The 17,886-nt window shown below is 51.0% G+C and overlaps 1 protein-coding gene across 2 annotated transcripts in view; it reads left to right on the top strand.

Moving 5' to 3' along the window:
- Positions 1-505: 505 nt before the first annotated feature.
- KSR1 (kinase suppressor of ras 1) overlaps positions 506-17,886 on the top strand; it is a 138,075-nt gene continuing 120,694 nt past the window's right edge. For both annotated transcript variants that reach the window (XM_008147926.3, XM_028154848.2), the window contains exon 1: positions 506-920. In XM_008147926.3, coding sequence (XP_008146148.3) covers positions 690-920 — 231 coding nt within the window. In that variant the 5' untranslated portion in view covers positions 506-689. The remainder of the gene's footprint in view (positions 921-17,886) is intronic.

Genomic DNA, 17,886 nt, shown 5'->3' with positions numbered 1-17,886 from the left:
CTTGACGAACCCGCTACAGGACAAGCACTTTAGGCCCCTTCCCACTAGATGGCGGCCCCTAAAACCCACATAGAAATTCTGGAACCTCCACTGTCCCCATCTTTTAGGTTTTGGCGTGGCTGAGGAATGGCAGGATGCAAAACCTCCTCGGTTTCAAGGGACACCCGGCCCCTGCCCCGCCCCATCCGGGGGTCTCGGGAAGCCCCTGGACTGGAGGCCGGCTTGGGGGACAGGGATGGGCGGGGAGACGAGGCTCCCAGGCTCTGGGCGCCCGGGGGAGGAGTCAGCGCGGAGCCACTCCCGGGACACAGAGGAGGTCGCTCCCGCATCAGCGGAGGGACCACCCGGCTCCAGGCGTAGGGCGCGCGGGCGGGGGTTCCGGAGGCGCCTGCGAGAGGCAGGTGCGCGGCGCGGACTACAAGTCCCAGCATGCCCCGCTGCCCTGACCCGGCCCCTGCTGCCACTTAAAGGCTCTGGGAGCCGCAGCCGTCGGGTCGCCGCGGCTTTCGCTTTGCCGCCGCTGCAGGGCGGGCGGGAGCAGCCGGCTCCGTTGCCGGCTCTACTCTCGTCCCTTCTTCGGCAGCGCCCAGGGGCGCTCCTCGTGCAACCCTCCCGGCTCGGGGATTCCCCTCCGAGCCCGCGCCCCCAGGTTCCCCGCCTCAGCCACCTCGCGGCCCCGATGCCGAGGTATGGATAGAGCGGCACGGCGAGCGGCGGCGATGGGGGAGAAGAAGGAGGGCGGCGGCGCGGGGGACGCGGCGGCCGCCGAGGGGGGCGCCGGAGCCGCGGCCAGCCGGGCGCTGCAGCAGTGCGGGCAGCTCCAGAAGCTCATCGATATCTCCATCGGCAGCCTGCGCGGGCTGCGCACCAAGTGCGCGGTGTCCAACGACCTCACCCAGCAGGAGATCCGGACCCTGGAGGTAACGCGGCCGCGGCGCGGGAGGGTTCGGGGACCCGGGCTGGGCCTGAGAAAGCGGGGGTCAGCGGCCCGGGAAGCGGCTCCCAATGCCCCCCGCTCGGTGCTCCTATTCACTCCTTTCCTAGTTGCATCCTTGAACCAGGGTCGCCTGGTTTGAGGCTTCCTCTCCTTCCTCCATTCGGTGATGCGGCAGGTTGAGGACCCCTTACCTTGGGCGGGCATTGGGGGGAGGGCGGAGTGGGAACTGGGGTGGAGGCTCGGGGAGCCGGTGGGTGGGCTGGGCTGCGCGGAGATCCCCTGTCTCCTCACCTCCGCCCCCCACCCCATTTCCAGCTTGCAGGGCCGCAGGACTCAATCTCCCACTGAGTCACACGCTGGACTTTTCCCTGTGTGACTGAGCCCGGCAGCCGTGGGCTGGGGTGACGGGGCCGGGGCCGGGGGGGGGGGGGTCCCCCTGAAGTGTGAGCAGAGCCCCGTGGTTCTCTGCTTTCGCCTCACGCCCCGGGCTCTGTCATCTCGTCCCTTCCTTTCCTCTCCTCCAGGTTCTTGTGTGCCGCCTTTCAAAAAAGTGTTTGCTGAAACTGCATTTTTTTCTCTTCAGGCATTTGGTACTTTCCACAGCGTTTCACTGCTCAAAGTGTAATTACCCACCGACTCCCCCCAAACACTGGATTTTGGTTTAGGAAGGATTATGCTGGGGAACACGCCTTTGGTGAGAAGATGACACTATTTAAGGGCCTCTGGTGGAGACAGCCTCCAGTGTAAAGAAGAAATAAGATATGCCTGCCCTCCTCTCAAATTATAGCTGGGAAGTGCAGTATTAAAAGGATTTGGAAGAAGGGCTGTTGGGTTCTCAGAAGGGGGAGTCACCCCCCCACCCCTATACACAATAGAGGGAAACGGGTGTATTCCCAACTTGCTTTTGTCCAGAGGCTGGGAAGGCTGTGGAATCCAGAGACCAGTGAATAGCTAACTCCGACTTGGAAGAAGGAGCTCCACCTTGCATTGCCACATCTGGCCTTCTGCAGATCCGGGGATGTTTTGTTTTATTAGAATCTTTAATTTCTCATCCGCCCCCCTCCCCTCCCCTTATTGCTCATTGCCTCTGCCAGCTGTCATAGGGCCAGCGGTGATTTGTTGTAATTATTACAAGGCCCAATCCTCTGTGCACACCATAAACCGGAATCCCTGTTTGGTCCAAAATGCTCGGCGGTGACTTCTCTCCTTCAGTTTTATTTTCTTAAAAGCTATAAAACAGGGACGTCGGAAGCACGCACTCAGCGCTGGCTATTAGAATTTTTGTTACAGTTGCTCTTGCAGTACTGACCAGGGGGTTTTGTTTAAAAAAACCAACCAACCAACAACACTCCGCACAACTGTGCCTTCTGCGGGCTGGCTGCTGTTTTCCGAGTGGCGAGGGCTGCTGGCTTCTTGAACACAGCGGAGTGTGTTTTTGCCCAGGAAAGTTCAGTGTTCAAACCGACACAATAGGGGGCCTATGTGGCTTAGTTCCGGGAGGGGAGGGGTCCTTGTCCAGCAGCCTGTGTTGCTGGGATGAGAGAATGTTCTCTGCGCTGGCCTCTCTCGGATTGTCCGAATGTCGCTCTGAAGTGCTCCTGGTTCACAGAGTGGATACAGGAGAGCCATTCGCTGTTTGTTCTCTGGAAATGGCGCTTTGCCTTCATGGTATCCTGACTTCCAGGGTCACTCATTTTAACCGAGGTGTGGCATCGGGACACCCCAGAGCAGCCAGCTGTTTGGGCCTCTGAGCTGGTTTATTCAGTGGCCTTCCTCCCGAGTGTTTTTCGGATGAGCCAGTCAGGCGGCCAGAAACCCATCCTAAGGCCCGAAAGGGATTTGGAGGGTGAACTGGAACCAATACCCAGCTCTCCGTCCTCTCATTGTCTTGTGGATTCAGGTCCACGCTTCTCCATGGAAAGGCGGGACTTCGGTTGTTTAGGGGGGGTGGGGATTTAGACCCCAGGAGCTAGTTTGGTGGGATCACTTCACGCAAAGGCCTCATCCTCACCTAAACAGGGAGGCCAGAGTGGATCTCTGTGCACTTCTGTGGTTTAGGGAAGGGGCCTCAGTGGGGTTGAGTCAGCGTTTGTTATACAAACCCCTGTTTAAGAATATCCCTGTTTAATAAACAAAAGACCAAACTCAGATACAGACAACAGAAGGGTGGTTGCCAGAGAAGAAGGGGGTGGGGTGGGGGGAGGCCAGCGAGGGTAAAAGGGGGTCAAATACAAGGTGACACTCGGGTAGTGAGCACATAATATACAGATTATAAAGTTGTACACCTGAAATTTATTTTTTTAACCAATAAATATTACCCCACTATATTTAATTAAAAAAAAAAGACTAACAAGAAAAAACAACAAAGAAAGATTATTTTCTGCTTAAAGATGGTTCTAAAGTCCAGATTTACTAAACTGATGAAACAGAGGGGAAGTTTATTGCTCTCAGAATCCTGATAGGGGCAGTGTGGCCAGTGGAAGCGCTCGTGGCTTTAATGGCCAGTCTGAGTTCTGTTTGTGTGACCTTGGGCAAGTCCCAAGACTTCTGAAACTCAAGCTTCCTTATCTGCAAAATGGGCACGAGACTGCTGAAAACCGCGGTGTTGTGAGTCTGTGAGTTCGCACGCTTTCTACTGAGAGATTCTGTCTATAGACTTTTCCCTCTGCGGGTCCCCTTTAAGGGAAGCTACTTCTATTGCTGGCTCTTACGTCCCAGCGGCGGGTGACACAGGCTGGGAAACCATCCCCGCAGCCTGCGGTGAGTCCCATGGGACAGTGGCGATGTCCACCCTGGTTTTCTTTCCTGCTCGGCAGTCTCCTCTCATACCAGAGACAGTGCTTGCAACATTGGATTCCTGGCTTTTGAAAAAGGGCTTGACTGGAGGTTGGCTTACGCAACCGCACCAGACCTCTCCCAGAATCTTAGGAACTCCAGCCCGTCCTGGCCCTCATTAAATGAGCGCTCAGTGGGAGAAGCAGCGTGTGCGATGCCCTTGGGGGTCCCTGATGCCGGCCGGCCGGCCGGGCCTAGCTGCTGCTGCCTGAGGTTGCAGACTGTGCTGGTGTGCGGGGGTCAGCGTGTCCAGCTGCCTGTGATGACTTTCTCCGTGTAGTGTCCGGTTTGGGTCCAAAAGAGTGGAAGGAACCAAGGTTTAATGTTTGCCTCCTACCTGCCAGCCGGTGTGCTGGACCCTTCTCCGTCTGATGAGATTTCCTGCAATTCCACCAATGCTTGTCACACACAGTTTTTCTCTACGTGGGGAGGGGAGGGGGAGGAAATCTGAACCCAGAGTCTGAATCTGTAAACAGCGGTTGTGAGGCCGCTTCATCCCACGGAGCCTGTGTCCCGTCTCCATCAGACCCTCCTCGGGGTCTGAAGGATCCGCTGAGGCAGGATAGAGGGTTTTCATTCCTCCGATGTGCTCATATAGAGACTGCCAGCCGGCCTGGAGCCCCACACCAGTTCATTCCCTCAGTTATTCATCCTGTTTGGGCCGAGTCTGTGTTGGGCACTGGAGAGGTAGTGGCACCCCACGGAGATTCACGTTTTGTGGACACTGCAACTTTGCGCTTTCCTGCCAGCCTACTAGTACTTCCCGGAGACAGGCCCTGCACATTGAGTCTTCCCAACTGTGCTCTTCTGGAGAAAAATCCCCCCTAAATAGGCTGACCTGGAGAAAGGGTCCCCAGAGGGCCTTTCCCATTGGCTTTGCTGGGGAGGGGACATTGGGGAGCTGGCCACTTCCCTGGGGGCCCTGCTGCTACTGGAAAGATCAGGGAGGCTTGACCTTCACTCAGCTCTGCTGTGGCCGAGGTCAGACCCCTGCTGTGTGGAGGGCTTGAGCTCTTCCTGTGCCCTCCCCCCCCCCCCCCCCGCCGCCTGTTCCCCAATCATCTGGGAAGGGAAAGGGATGCCAACTGTCCCCACAGATCAGGTCGTTGGGGCAGTCATGGTGATGTATTCACTCCACAAACCTTCAGTTATTACTGATTTGCCTGCTGAGCTCCTAGCGACAGCTACCCTGGCAAGGATTCCGAGGTAGGTAGGATGCTCTCTAGGTCTTTGGGGGACACTTTCAGTCTAATGGGGGAGCCAGGCAGGCAAACAGTAGCACCTCCAGTGCCCTGGCTTGCCAAGAGTGCTTAGGAATTGGGAATGTGGCCGAACGGTTGGCCAGACCGATCTCCTGGTGTGTTTTTTAAAGAGAGTGGAAGGGATGGGGAGAGACGGGGAGAAACATCGATATGAGAGAGACACATCGACTGGCTGCCTCCCACATGCACCTTGACCAGGGCCAGGGATCGAGCTTGCAAACGAGGCACGTGCCCTTGACCGGAATCAAACCCAGGACCCGTCATTCTGCAGGCCGATGCTCTATCCACTGAGCCAAACCGACCAGGGCATGACCTCCTGGTTTTAATGAGAAATATTTCCAGCCTTGATGGTGACTTGTCCCAAGTCACAGTTCCCTGGCAGAACTGAGAGCGAAACCTGGTTTCCCTTTCCCCACCCAGCTACTGCTTGGAGTATGGCCTTTCCGCTCCATCACCGTAGTTTTAACTGCCTGCTGGAGGCTTTAACTCCTGCAATCCCCGAAGAGGTGCAGAGCTGGGCGCTGTCCCCTTTGGTGTCAGCTTTCGCCTTGGCAACTTTTCCTTGATGAAACTTGCCACCAGCATACCTTGGAGGTTGCCTGGCAAGGGACCTGCAGTTTCCCCGAGCCTGGGGAGACCTGGGTGATGCTGGAGGGAGGCCAGGAACCCAGGGACAGTGATAGGAATGCCTCCTCCTCCTCTGGGTTGGCTCCAAGTCCAGGAGAGCTGTATTGCATACCACAAGCTGCTGGCCCTGCCTGCGGGCTGTGGTCTGTAGAGGGACTGCAGAGGCCCTCGTCCTTGGTGGCAGTGTCTGCCGTGGTGGGGGAAGTAACAAAGACTGTGGCCAAGTTCCCTAAGCTGTGCTGTTTAATAACACAGCCTTTCCGCATAGGCTGGTTAGAGTCTTTTCCTCCATTCAGTTAGAGGGAAAGCCGCACAGGTGCTTTGGGGTTATGGGATTAACTTGTGCACAGTGAGGACAGAGAAGGGACAAAAGACATCCTTGGTCACCTGTTCTGTGTTGAGCACTCCGCTAGGCTCTTGGTACGCGTCGCCCCATTTAACGCTCACAAGGACCCTACGAGGTTTTACCCCCATTTTGCAGATAAGGACACTGTGGCTCAGAGGGCTTAAGAGACTGAGTTGGGTAGGTGGTTGAACGTGGGCTGACTGGCCTTCAGACTTCATGTTCTGAACTTCCCAGTTACCTCTAGAAACCATGCTGGGGGATTCTGGTCAGGGTCATGGCTGCTGAGCCTGAGGAAGTGGCCAATAAGAAGGGCCGGCCCAGGGGCTCTTGGCTTCATTCCAGATGGTTGGGCCTACCGGTGGCCACCCCAGGCTGTGCAGCCTCTGAGCTCAAGCTCAGGGCTGCTTCCCTAAAGTGCATCCCAAAGACGCGCTCTCAAAGACAGGTCCGTGTGAGCACAGTGTGCCCCCGCCTGGTGCTGGGCTCATTCTGAGAAATGAGAAGCTGCTTAAAGATTAAGTTACTCATAATTTTTTTAATGGATACCTGCCTCATTCTTTTTGGATAATTCCTCTGATTAGCAGCATATTCTGTACCTTTCTGCTTTTATTAAAATACTATAAAATACACATAATAATACATGTTCACCATAAAAAAGAAAACACAGATGAATAAAAGAAAAGACAATCACCCATCCTGCCACCTCTCTGAGTTAGTCTTTTTTTTCATGATAGCTAACATTTAATATGTTCCTGAGAAATAGCTATATGACCTTCAACTCGGTTTGCAAAATATGTAGATCATTGCACACTGCTACTCAGATGTTTCTTTTTTAATGGCAGGGCATGTTTGTTGACTGACTGACATAATGCAGGAGTATGAAGTTCTTCGATCATTGTAGGTGTGGGAATTGAGTCCCGGGGTTCCCATTCTCAGTCCGTTGTTTTTAAAAGCTTGTTTCTCTCTCATGTCACAGTCCAGTTGGGTCGGGCAGCTCTCCTGGTAGCTGTTCTCCAAGCGGAGACTCAGAGACAGGGGTTCCTATGTGTGGCCCTGCCCTCTGGGGTCCTTCATTTCCAACTGGTACAGCCCTCATCCATAGTAAAGATGGTAAATTTGCTCCCAGAGAGGCCTGACCTTGGTCTTGGCTTATGGGAGGTAATCTTCACATCTTTGGCATGTCATGCCTGATAGGAATGTCTTTGTTTTTCAGAGTTAATTCTTTTGTATGCATTTCTACATACATGCGAAACAACATACATGAATAACATTGTGCATGTACTCGAGCGTTTTTACCCTCTGCACTTGCATACAAATGTATGTACTTACCATGTGCATCACCGTATACATCAGTGCACATGGGTATGCAGCATCACGGTTAGTGGCTGCCTTGTGTGGTCATACCACAGATCCATCGAACCAGTTCCCCATTGTCGGCCATTCAGGGAGTGCGTGAGTGCATTCCTAGAAGTGGAATTTGCTGGGTCGAAGTGTGTGAACACATTGAATGTCAGTCCTTTCCTTTAACATCTTTAGGGGCTGCTATGTTCCCACCTCCCCATCGGGAATGCCAGAATTTATAAAATGACGGCCTCTATGCATTATGATTAACCCTTTTGCTACTGCATCTGTGTCCATCCTGAGGTCAAGCAGTGTTATCAAGAGACAGGACCTGGCCCCCGGGGTTGAGGTTCTGGGTTATGTGTCAAGGATTGTGGGTTCTAGTTTTGTGGTTGCCTGCAGCAATGGGGGGCCCCTGGGTGGATTAGGAGAGGGTCCTTTTCTTGCTCCAAGATGGCAGGTGAAGGGATGGGGGTAGATGTCAGGTCTCTCTGTGTCCAGGGACTGGACTCCTCTGGGCTGTGCACAGCCCCTGGGTTTCATCACCTACCATAAATGTGGATCAGAGAGCTATTTGGGGTGCCTAGGCTTTGGGGCTGATTTAGTCGAGGCCTAGATTCCAGAGAGGGCTACAAAGGATCTTCGTATTTCCGTCTGGGCCAGCCCTCTCTGTAGGTGAGGACACTAAAGGCCCAAGGGGACATGACTTACCAGGAATACATGTCAGGGAATAACCTTAACAAAGAGAGAAGACACAGGTGGTTCATAAAGGAGCACGTAGCTGGGAGCCAGACCTGAGGGCTCAGGTCTTGACTGATGGCCATTGTGCCCTCCTATGTTGGGGCGTGGTCCTTGGCCTCAAGGAGCTTCCTGCAAGGGGAAGCAAGTGGGTTTGCTTCCCCGGCCCCATCTCAATGTCTTAGGGGCCCTGTGGACTGGAGAGATTCTTGGGGAGCAGTGTGGTGTGTCTCGTGGGTGGGATCTCTTTTGAAAGCCAGTCTGCCCAGGGGCCTGGCTCAGCCTGAATGGACTCTGAGTCCTTGAATCAAACCTGACTGTGGACTTTCAAGGGCTTCTCATCCTTCCCCTGAAAGACCCCCTGGGACTTGGGTGGGTGAACCCTTGTTCCTCTAGGGCCCAGTGTTTGTCTTAAATTTGTGCAGGTTTTGCATTCTTTATTATGATACATTGGTGTTGGTTTTAATGTCAAGGTAATGTTCTAAATACTATTGCTTCTAGAAGATTTAACCTTTTAATCCAGTGGCTTTCTCCCCTATTCCAGACCCCAGGTGGAGATGCAGGGGTGTACTCTGGGATCAAAAATACTTGGTCATTTATTCCCAGGCATGACTGTTTCTTATCTGCATTTAGAAAGCTGCTACTTTTAAATTGAAGCTTACAAATGCAAGTCAGGCAGGGACTGTTTGGGTTCAAGTCACAAGTCATTCTCTCCTTAGCTGTGTGACCCTGGGCATGACACTTAACCTCTCTGTACCTCAGTATCTTCACCTGTAAGATGGGGATAACAATAGAACCTTTATTGTATTTATACATACCTGCATTTGCTGTCCTGGCCTCAGTGTGTTTTCACTGGGTGGATTGCCTTTCAGTGCCATGGATCAGAAGTCATCCTGTTTGCTTGCTGTTTTTCTCCCCTCCCCTCTTTCATTTCTCCACCTTCAGAATAATGGCAAGAATGAAATAAGACTCGTGATTAAAATTAAAAAAAAAAAGAAAGAAAAGGGAAAGAAAGCGTAATGCAGTATATGGAATAGCCCAGCTATTAGGAAAAATAGCTTTTCATACAGCATAAATTATAGGCTTGAGTCTGCAACATTGACCAGGGGAGTTTTGCTTTATGCAAAGCTGATGAGATAAGCTGCTTACAGAGAGAGTTGGTGGGGCTTTCTTCGTCAAGGCACCCGGAGGTTTTGAGTCCCAGGTTAGCCAGTTCATTTGGGTTTGGTTTTGATAATGGATTAGCAGGACCAACTTCGCTCATGGTGCACACAGTTTTTGCTGTTCAGGAAAAAAAAAAAAAGTTACAGGTCCTATTTAAAAAGCAACCTGAATGTTCTCATGCAGCCGGTGCTATCTTGAGGATCGCGCCGTCCCCCAGACTGGGACCCTTGAAAGGGCTTAATGCATCCTTTCCCATACTCTCTTCGGCAAGGTGCTCTTGCGAAAGAGGGCTTCAAGGAGTTGAGAATGTGTTGCATCAGCCACCTCCTTCTGGGAGATTCCTGAAGATGATGATGTTTTAAAGGCTCTGAGAAGTCCTGCAGCAAGCGTTCCTAAACCTGTTTTTTCCACCTAGACATCGTTAGGAAAACATTGCCGTAAGCCATGAAGAGGGGAAGAGTCGAGAAATTGTGGGCTTAGTTTCAGCTGCTGTTGTTTTTATGACACTGAGGTCCCATTTGAGGTTCCAGTTTAAATTGGGTGGGCTGAGAAGAGGCTGGTGACCCCGTACACTTACCCAGCAGTTCAAGGTTGCCTTTCCTGGAGGGAAGTGCTTTACAAAGGGAGGCAGAGTGTGCTCTGGTTACTATACTAGCTCTTAAAGTCACATTTCACTAAGTCCTTCCAACAAGGTGTCCAGGGAGGTCTCTGTGCCTGTAGTCCTTGTGTCCTGCCCCCTCCCGGCCTTGTATGCCAGTTAGCCGGGTGCCAAGGGCAGACTCACTCAGGGTCGGCCAGGAGCCTCATGACCCAGATGGTGGGCAGAAAATCTAAGAGAAAGGCAGATGTCTGTGGGTGTGTTTGAGCCTGGGGCTGCCCAGGGCAGGGGAAGGGCTGGGCTACAGACAAGGAATGCTTTTTAAAACAAAAAAGGAAATGCTGGCTCAGAATGGAAAGGAAAGGAAGCAGCTTCCTGTTTCTGGTGCCGGCTTTTTGAAAGGAGCTCTCTCTAGCCCCTTGGTCGGCGGAGGGAGGCCTGGGCTGGCTGCGGCCACTCCAGATGCCCCAGCTGTGTGCTCCAGCCACCGTCGGAGGTCTCAGAAATAGAATGCCGGTTCTGCCCCTTCTCATTTTCTCCAGATAACTGATCAAATGGACCTGTGGTTTCCGAAGTGAACATTTCCGCATGTTACAAAATGGAAGTGTCATAATAACTCACTTTTACTTTTACTGCGAGCTTACTCCATGCCTGGCCCTCTTGTTTGGAGTTTGTGTGGCATTTACTCCTCACCACAACCTTGTGAGGAAGTTTCTATTGTTATCCCCATTTTACAGTTGAAGATACTGAGGTACAGAGAGGTTAAGTGACTTGCCCAGGGTCACCCAGCTAAGGAGAGACTAACTTGTGACTTGAAACCCAGACTTGCCTGACTTGCATTTGCAAACTCTTCTCCCAGCTGGAAAAGTCTGTTAGCAGAGAATACTTTTTTTTTTAAGACTGATGGCCTTTGGCTCCAGACCCATAGCCTGGGCCAGGACCAGCTGATGTTTAGATGAAATGCCTAGGTCTGAGTTGACATTTTAAAAATATATATATATTTTTATTGATTTCAGAAAAGAAGAGAGAGGGATAGAAGACATCAATGATGAGAGAGAATCATTGATTGGCTGCCTCCTGCATGCCCCCTACTGGGGATCGAGCCCACAACCTGGGCACGTGCCCTTGACCGGAATCGAACCTGGGACCCTTCAGTTTGTAAGCTGATGCTCTATCCACTGAGCCAAACCAGCAAGGGCTCATGTTGCTTTTTACTGTACTCTCACAAGTGTTTCTCGAGGGCCATGTCACTTTCTGCTAGTGCGTCCAATCTCTGAGTTTGGCTTCCCAACACAATCATGATGTCATCCCAGGAACGGATGGTCTCTGGGTGGAAAGGGTCACATTCACATCCTGACTCTATTCCTCCCTAGCTCTGTGACCCTAGGCAAGAGTCTTAACTTTCTGAACCTTGTTAATTATGCGGGATAAGAATGGTTTATTTTAGACTCTTGTGAGGAGTTGCTGAGATATGGGAGGGTGTGCTGGACAGTGCCTAGTAATTCAATACGTTTTTTAACCCCCTCTGATTTAGCATTATTCTAACACACTTGTCCATGCTTCTCCATTATCTTCCTTTTGGTCATTGTAATTGCTACATGATATTCCATGCAGTGGATATGCTGTCATTTGCCAAAGCATTTCCCTTGTTATTGGACATTTCGGTTGTTTCCAGATTTCTGCCGTTACAGACAACGTGACTGGAATCATCTTTGTACAGGCGCCTCTTTATGTTTTGTTCCTATTCTGAATTCATTTCCTTGGGATAATTCCCAGGAATGGAATTACTGGGTCAAAGAGCATGGATATGTTTTGTGATAATAGTTGTTGAACTGTTCTCCATTTCATGCTTTTTGAATGATGGCTGTCTTTTTTTAAAAAGAGGTTCTTATTTTTAAAGGTTCTTATGTTTCTTAGAGAAAGAGGAAGGGCGATGTGAAAAAAAGAGTTTTTGATTGATTGCCTCCCACATGGGGTTTGAACCCGCAATCTGGACATGTGCCCTGACCAGGAATAGAACCAGCAACCTTTCTGTGCATGGGACGACACTCAACCAACTGAGCCACACCGGCCAGGGCAAATGATGGCTATCTTAAAAATTGTACTCCTGGGTGAATAGCTCATATTTTGTTTGTAACTCATTTTGGCCTCTGTGCCTTTCTCTTTTTTAGCCTTGTTAAATCATTTCTTTTTTTAAAAAAAACAGCTTTGTTGAAATATAATTTCCAAATAAAATATTTAAAGTGTGCAAATCATTTTCCATCTTGAATTTGCTGTTTATTGATCTCTTCTGTCCATTCATCCAATGACTACTTATTGAGTACCTACTGTGTGCCAGGCACTGTTTTAGGTACTGGAAAAAAAAAAAAGAGCAGTGAAGAAGACAGAGTAGTTCCTTTAATGGAAAGAGAAAGATGGACAGCAAACCAATAGACAGAGAAAAGTGGCACGAGAAAAAGAAAACTGTTAAGTAGGTTAGAGTGAGGGGGTGGCAAGAAGGTGGCTACTTCTGATCAGGTGGTGCAGAAAACCTCCTTCCCAGAGAAGGTGACATTTGAGCTGTCTTAAAGGGTGAGAAGTATTCCCGGCAGAGGGACCAGCATGTGCGAGAGCCCTGAGGCAGAAATGAGCTTGGTGTGTTCAAGGACCGGAAAGGAGGCCAGTGTGCTTGGAGCGCAGTGGAAAGTGGTGGTCCATGAGGATTGTCCTTGGCCATGAAGTCAGGGAGGCGGGTGGGAGCTTGGGGCTGTTCCCCTAAAGTTGGGCCATATTAAAGAACTAATAGACGAATTCAACCAATAGTTGTTGCCCCCCAGTTTTGTGCTTGGCAGTGAGGATATTAGAGTGAATGAGAACGTCAGCTTAGCGGGGGAGTTTGTAGATGAGTAAAACAGTACCAGGTGCCGGTGAGGTGTGAATGGAGGCCCATCGTGGCCCACAGCTGACTCACCTCCGCATCCTGAGGTGTGCAGGAACTCGGGAAGTGTTTCTTGATTTGAACCAAGCTTGCTCTATGCTGCCCACTTTCACCGTGTTAACTGAAACTCAGTTCTCTCCTGTAAGGTCTGGCAGCCTCAGCCTGCCAGGCGAGAGTACCCTGGGCCTCTGCCAGAGCACTGAGGTTGCCACCTCAGAAGTGAGGCTGCCGATACCAGGTATGAGTATCGAGGCACCACTTACGGGAAATAAGCCTGAGAAATAGACATGGGAAACCCCCCTCTTACCGAGCTGCTCTGCCCTGCCCCGTCCTAAGCTGCCCCGACTCGGGGCTCTGATTTGTGACTCTTGTTGGGAACATAGACTTGGGACATTGTGCTTTCTGTCATTGTCTTTTCAGGGCAGGGCAAAGAGTGGATGTGAGGTCTGAGCAGATGCTTCAAGATACTCAGCTTTGGACAGCCTAGAACGTACTCACCTAGTGAGCTGTGACGCGTGGCGGTTCTGGGGAAACGGCCTCGTGGAAGGCGCTGGCTGCCACATTGTTTGGAGGAGGCCGGATGATTCATAAACTACAGGGCGCCCGATGCTGTTGAGCTTTGACAAGAGTTAACTGGCTTCTTGGTTTTCTTTCATGTGAGCTTGTTGCCAAGTGGGCAGGAGAAGCCAGATCCTAGGAAGGTAATCATTTAGGCTCCCCATGTCCTCCTCCCTCAGTTATGGCTGACCTGAGAGAGACTTGCCCAGTTGTGTGTTGTTGTTTTTTAAAATATATTTTTATTGATTTCAGAGAGGAAGGGAGAGGGGGAGAGAGATAGAAACATCAATGATGAGAGAAAGAATCATTGATCGGCTGCCTCATGCACGCCCCACACCGGGGTTCGAGCCCACAATCCGGGCATGTGCCCTGACTGGGAATTGAACTGTGGCCTCCTGGTTCATAGGTCGATGCTCGACCACTGAGCCACGCCAGCCGGGCTTGCCCAGTTTTAATATATCCAACTTTTAATAGGAGATTTCTTAGCTGGCTCCTCAGTAATGATAGCCTATTAGCCCACTTTGTGGATGAGGAAATAAGTCCCAAAGTAGTTGGTGGATCTGGGTTTCAAATATAGAATTGTCTGAATTCACATTTGTGTTCCATTATTATTGCACTCCTCAGAAATCCGCTTGATCCGGGCAGAGAGAGGTCAGAAAAGGATTTAGTAATACTCAGCATTTTGGAAGAAATGATGCTATGTCGAAAAGGGTCTGAAAATCTCCCCTCTTCTACACCATTTAAATGGGATTACCTCAAAGTCACAAACAGGATGAGATGATCAAAGTATTGGAGTCCAGATTAACAAGTGGCCATTTGCAGAAGAAAGGAGGTGAAGCGGATGGATGGCTCATCTCTGAGAAGGAAGATGGGGAGCCCAGCATCCCCGGGCAACATCGTCGGTAGCCCGGGGCCTGTTGGAGACGTGCAGGCCGGGCTGTATTTTAAATGTTGGTGGTGAATCTCAGGAGAAAGAAGGGGACAAGTCCCTGAGGAGATTCCCCTGGGTGGCTCTGACTCACCCCGGCCAAGGGGACGGAACGGAGCGAGGAAGAATCCATCAGCGAATGGAAACTGTCTTCTCAGGGGACAGGAAACTTTCTGTGCGGTTGGCCTGGTGGTTTACGAGGGGAGTGAGCATTTGAGACAGAGTGCTGGCCCCGTCTTGCAACGGCATCTTTGACAATTGTGAGTTTTAGGAAGTAGTTTAAAAAAAAAAAAAAAGAACAAAAGAAACCAAAGCCAAAGACATGGTTACTCGCCATAACCTGTGTGCAGACAGCCATGGGGGCTGTGATTCGCCATGGAAACGGGCTCATTTGCACCCTTCCCCACCTTTGCCCCTGAACCAGAGTGGCTTTGGACTCATCTTAGAAAAAGACTTAGCCGGCCTCAGATGACCAGATCTTGTCTCGGGCATCTAACAGCTAAAGCTAAACTTCCTCTCTGGCCCTGTTTGGTTTAAGCCGTTTCCTGGTCTGGCAGGATTTGTTTTCTTAGCACCCAGCTTGTCAAAGCCTCGATCCCACTTGTCACAGCACACTGGCCGCCGTCAGCCCGCGGCTGCCAAACGAGGCTGTGCTTGTGTTCCCTAAGTCAGACGTGCTGTTCCCCAGGGGAAGTGGAGCAGAAGCCGGCTCCCAGGCTCGCTCCACTGCCGCGGCTCGCTGCTCCTGCCTCCTCTTCCCCATTTTGATCGCTGGGTGGGTGCTGCTTGGCCTTGTTCTGGAAAGCTCTGTGGGCCCGTGGGCTGCTTCTGTATTTTGATGAAAGGCCCAGAGGGTGAGCAGACCCTATAGTAGGAGAGAGTACAGGTTCTAATGCTTGAGGGGTTCATACTCCCCTTTCTTCCTGGCTAAGCTGTGTGTCTTTGGGTTGCTTCATCTGTCTGAGCAGCAGCTTCCTCCTCTGTGAAATGGGGATTTTAATAGGATTGTTCATAGTAAGTGAGAAGAGCCATGTAAAGCAGAGTGCCTGACACAGTAAGAATCTTTTTATTTGTTTCTAGAGGCCCGGTGCACGAATTTGTGCACGGGTGGGGTCTGGTGGGCCCACCCCGATCAGGCTGATAGGGCCTGGCCTGCAGGGGGCGGGAGGAGTAGGGGAGACACAGGAGGTTGGCTGGCCAGCCCCACCCCCGATTGGGGCGGGGTGGGGCCAATTGGGGGTGGGGCTGGCCAGGGGGAGGGGCTGTGGGCGGTTGGCCGGCTGGCCCTGACCCCTGGTCGAACTCCAGGTCTACCTCCTGGTCAAGGGGACAATTTGCATATTAGCTTTTTATTTTATAGGATTACTGTTTGTTTTTTCAGCAGGTATGTATTCAGCACCCACTGTGGTTGGGTATCCACTAGGGCAGGAGTGGGGAACATGGGGCCTGCAGGCCGTATAAGGTGCACAAAATTATTTGGTTTGGCCCTGCCAAGGCATTAGGGGTGAGTTAATGAAACGTTTGACCAAATACAGCAGGCTAATTTTTAAGTTGATAATTTTGTATGGCCCGCAAATGATGTTACAAATATCCAGATGGCCCTGGGCAGAAAAAAAGGTTCTCCACCCCTGTACCAGGGGCCGAGCACTCGTCTGAACACTAGGGAAAATAGTAGTGAACACAATGGACAAAAACCTCGGCTTTGTGGAGCGTAGGTTTTGATGTTAGGAGGAGACATTCAGATAATCAGTGAAAAAGTAAAAATATATTGTTAAATTGTGAATGTGCTATGGAAAAAAAAAGAGCAGGGAAGAGAGCCAGGGGCGAGGAGCGGTGTAATTTTCAATGAGGGGTCAGGACAGCTTTGCAGGGAGGGTAACATTCGAGGAAAGACCTCAGGAGGGTGGAGGAGAGCTTTGGAAGCTGAGGACCAGTGCGTGCAGAGGCTGAGGGAGTGGGCCTCGGCTGCTGGAAACCCTTGAGGAGGCTGCGTGCTGGGGCTGGGGGAGTCCAGGAGGCGCCCAGGGGAAGCCCTTCAGGAGGTGCAGCCCTCAGGTGCCCTCATGGCTGCACACGCCCCTGAGCCCGAGCCTTTGAGCGAGGAGGAAAGCATGGTGGGAACAGAAAGTTGTGAGAGGTATGAGGGCTCTGTGCCGGTCTTCGGCGGTCCTGGCCTCCATTCTGCAGAGCCCAAAAGGGATTTTGAAGCTCAACCCTCGTTTGTTATTAAAACATGGAGTTTGGGCCTGGCCGGGGTTGCTCAGTGGTTGAGCATTGACTACGAACCAGGAAGTCTCAGTTTGATTCCCAGTCAGGGCACATGCCGGGGTTGCAGACTCAATCCCCAGTGTGGGGTGTGCAGGAGGCAGCCAATCAATGATTCTAACACTGATATTTCTATCTGTCTTTCCCTCTTCCTCTTTGAAATCAATAAAAATATATTTTAAAAGAACAAAAAAAACAACACAAAACATGGAGTTTGGGGTTGGTGCCCTCACTGGCTTGCTATCAGAAGTCCTGCTGCTGACTTACTGAATGTGCACTTGGGAGGAGTCTTATTTCTTTTCTTTTTTTAAATATACATTTTTATTGATTTCAGAGAGAGAGAGAGATAGAAGCATCAATGATGAGAGAGAATCAGTGATCAGCTGCCTCCTTGCATGCCTCCTACTGGGGATAGAGTCCACAATCCAGGCATGTGCCCTTGACTGGAATCGATCCTGGGACCCTTCAGTCCTCAGGCCGGCACTCTATCCACTGAGCCAGACCAGCTAGGGCGGGAGTCCTGTTTCTGATGATAAGGGCAGAGCCTGGCTGGGGCAAGCTGTGGCTCTCCACCCACTAAGGGCATCACTTGGGCCAGTTGCTTTTATTTATTCCAGGAGCGTTTATTGAGCACCTATGAGAGTGGATCCTAGCAATCCTCTCCTCATTTCTAACACCATGAGAGTAGCTACTCTTGGACTCTGTCCAATCTTCCAATGGTGCCTATCCTAAGGCAATCATTCAGTAGAAAAGCAAAGCAAAATTTACGAGGATATTTGCATTATCTGCAATACAGAAAGAACAAGGTTGATGTCCATAGATGAGGGGATGCGTTGTTGTGCACTCAGCTGATAATTGTGATGACTGGGTAAAAACCTGGCCATGTTTGTGATAATTACATTAAGTGAAAATATATAGAGTGCAGGTTGCATGTATGCAGCATACATATGTAAATATGTAAAGCATGTCTGCAGATGGAAAAAAGTAGAAGAGAAATGAGTTTTGTGTTGGGGGAACTGTGTTTAGAAAATTTCCTTTATTGTTATTATTTTCATTCATTAATTTATTAAACTAATGAATACTCAAGGGCCTGCCACACTGGAGGCACTGCGCTGATGCTCAGATATAGTGGTGGACTTGGCCAGAGACCCCCGAGGCCACACTAGGGATTGCTCAGCCCTAGTCCCTTCTCAGTGCTCAGGGATCCAAGGCTAACACTGTGATGTGATGTGAAACTCAAATCATCTGGAATGAGAATGAGACTGGGTCCTGCAGCTTCACCCATGGCATCTGGGCCTTTGTTGAGCCAGTGTTGGATTTGGCTGAGAAGCAGGGAAGTTTCCAGAGCCGCCAGCCCTCCTGAGGGTACT

This window comes from Eptesicus fuscus, chromosome 20 (assembly GCF_027574615.1).
Source record: "Eptesicus fuscus isolate TK198812 chromosome 20, DD_ASM_mEF_20220401, whole genome shotgun sequence".
NCBI classification, from domain to species: Eukaryota; Metazoa; Chordata; class Mammalia; order Chiroptera; family Vespertilionidae; genus Eptesicus; species Eptesicus fuscus.
Note: the sequence above shows the minus strand (reverse complement) of the source record. Positions and strands in the feature narration are given on the sequence as shown.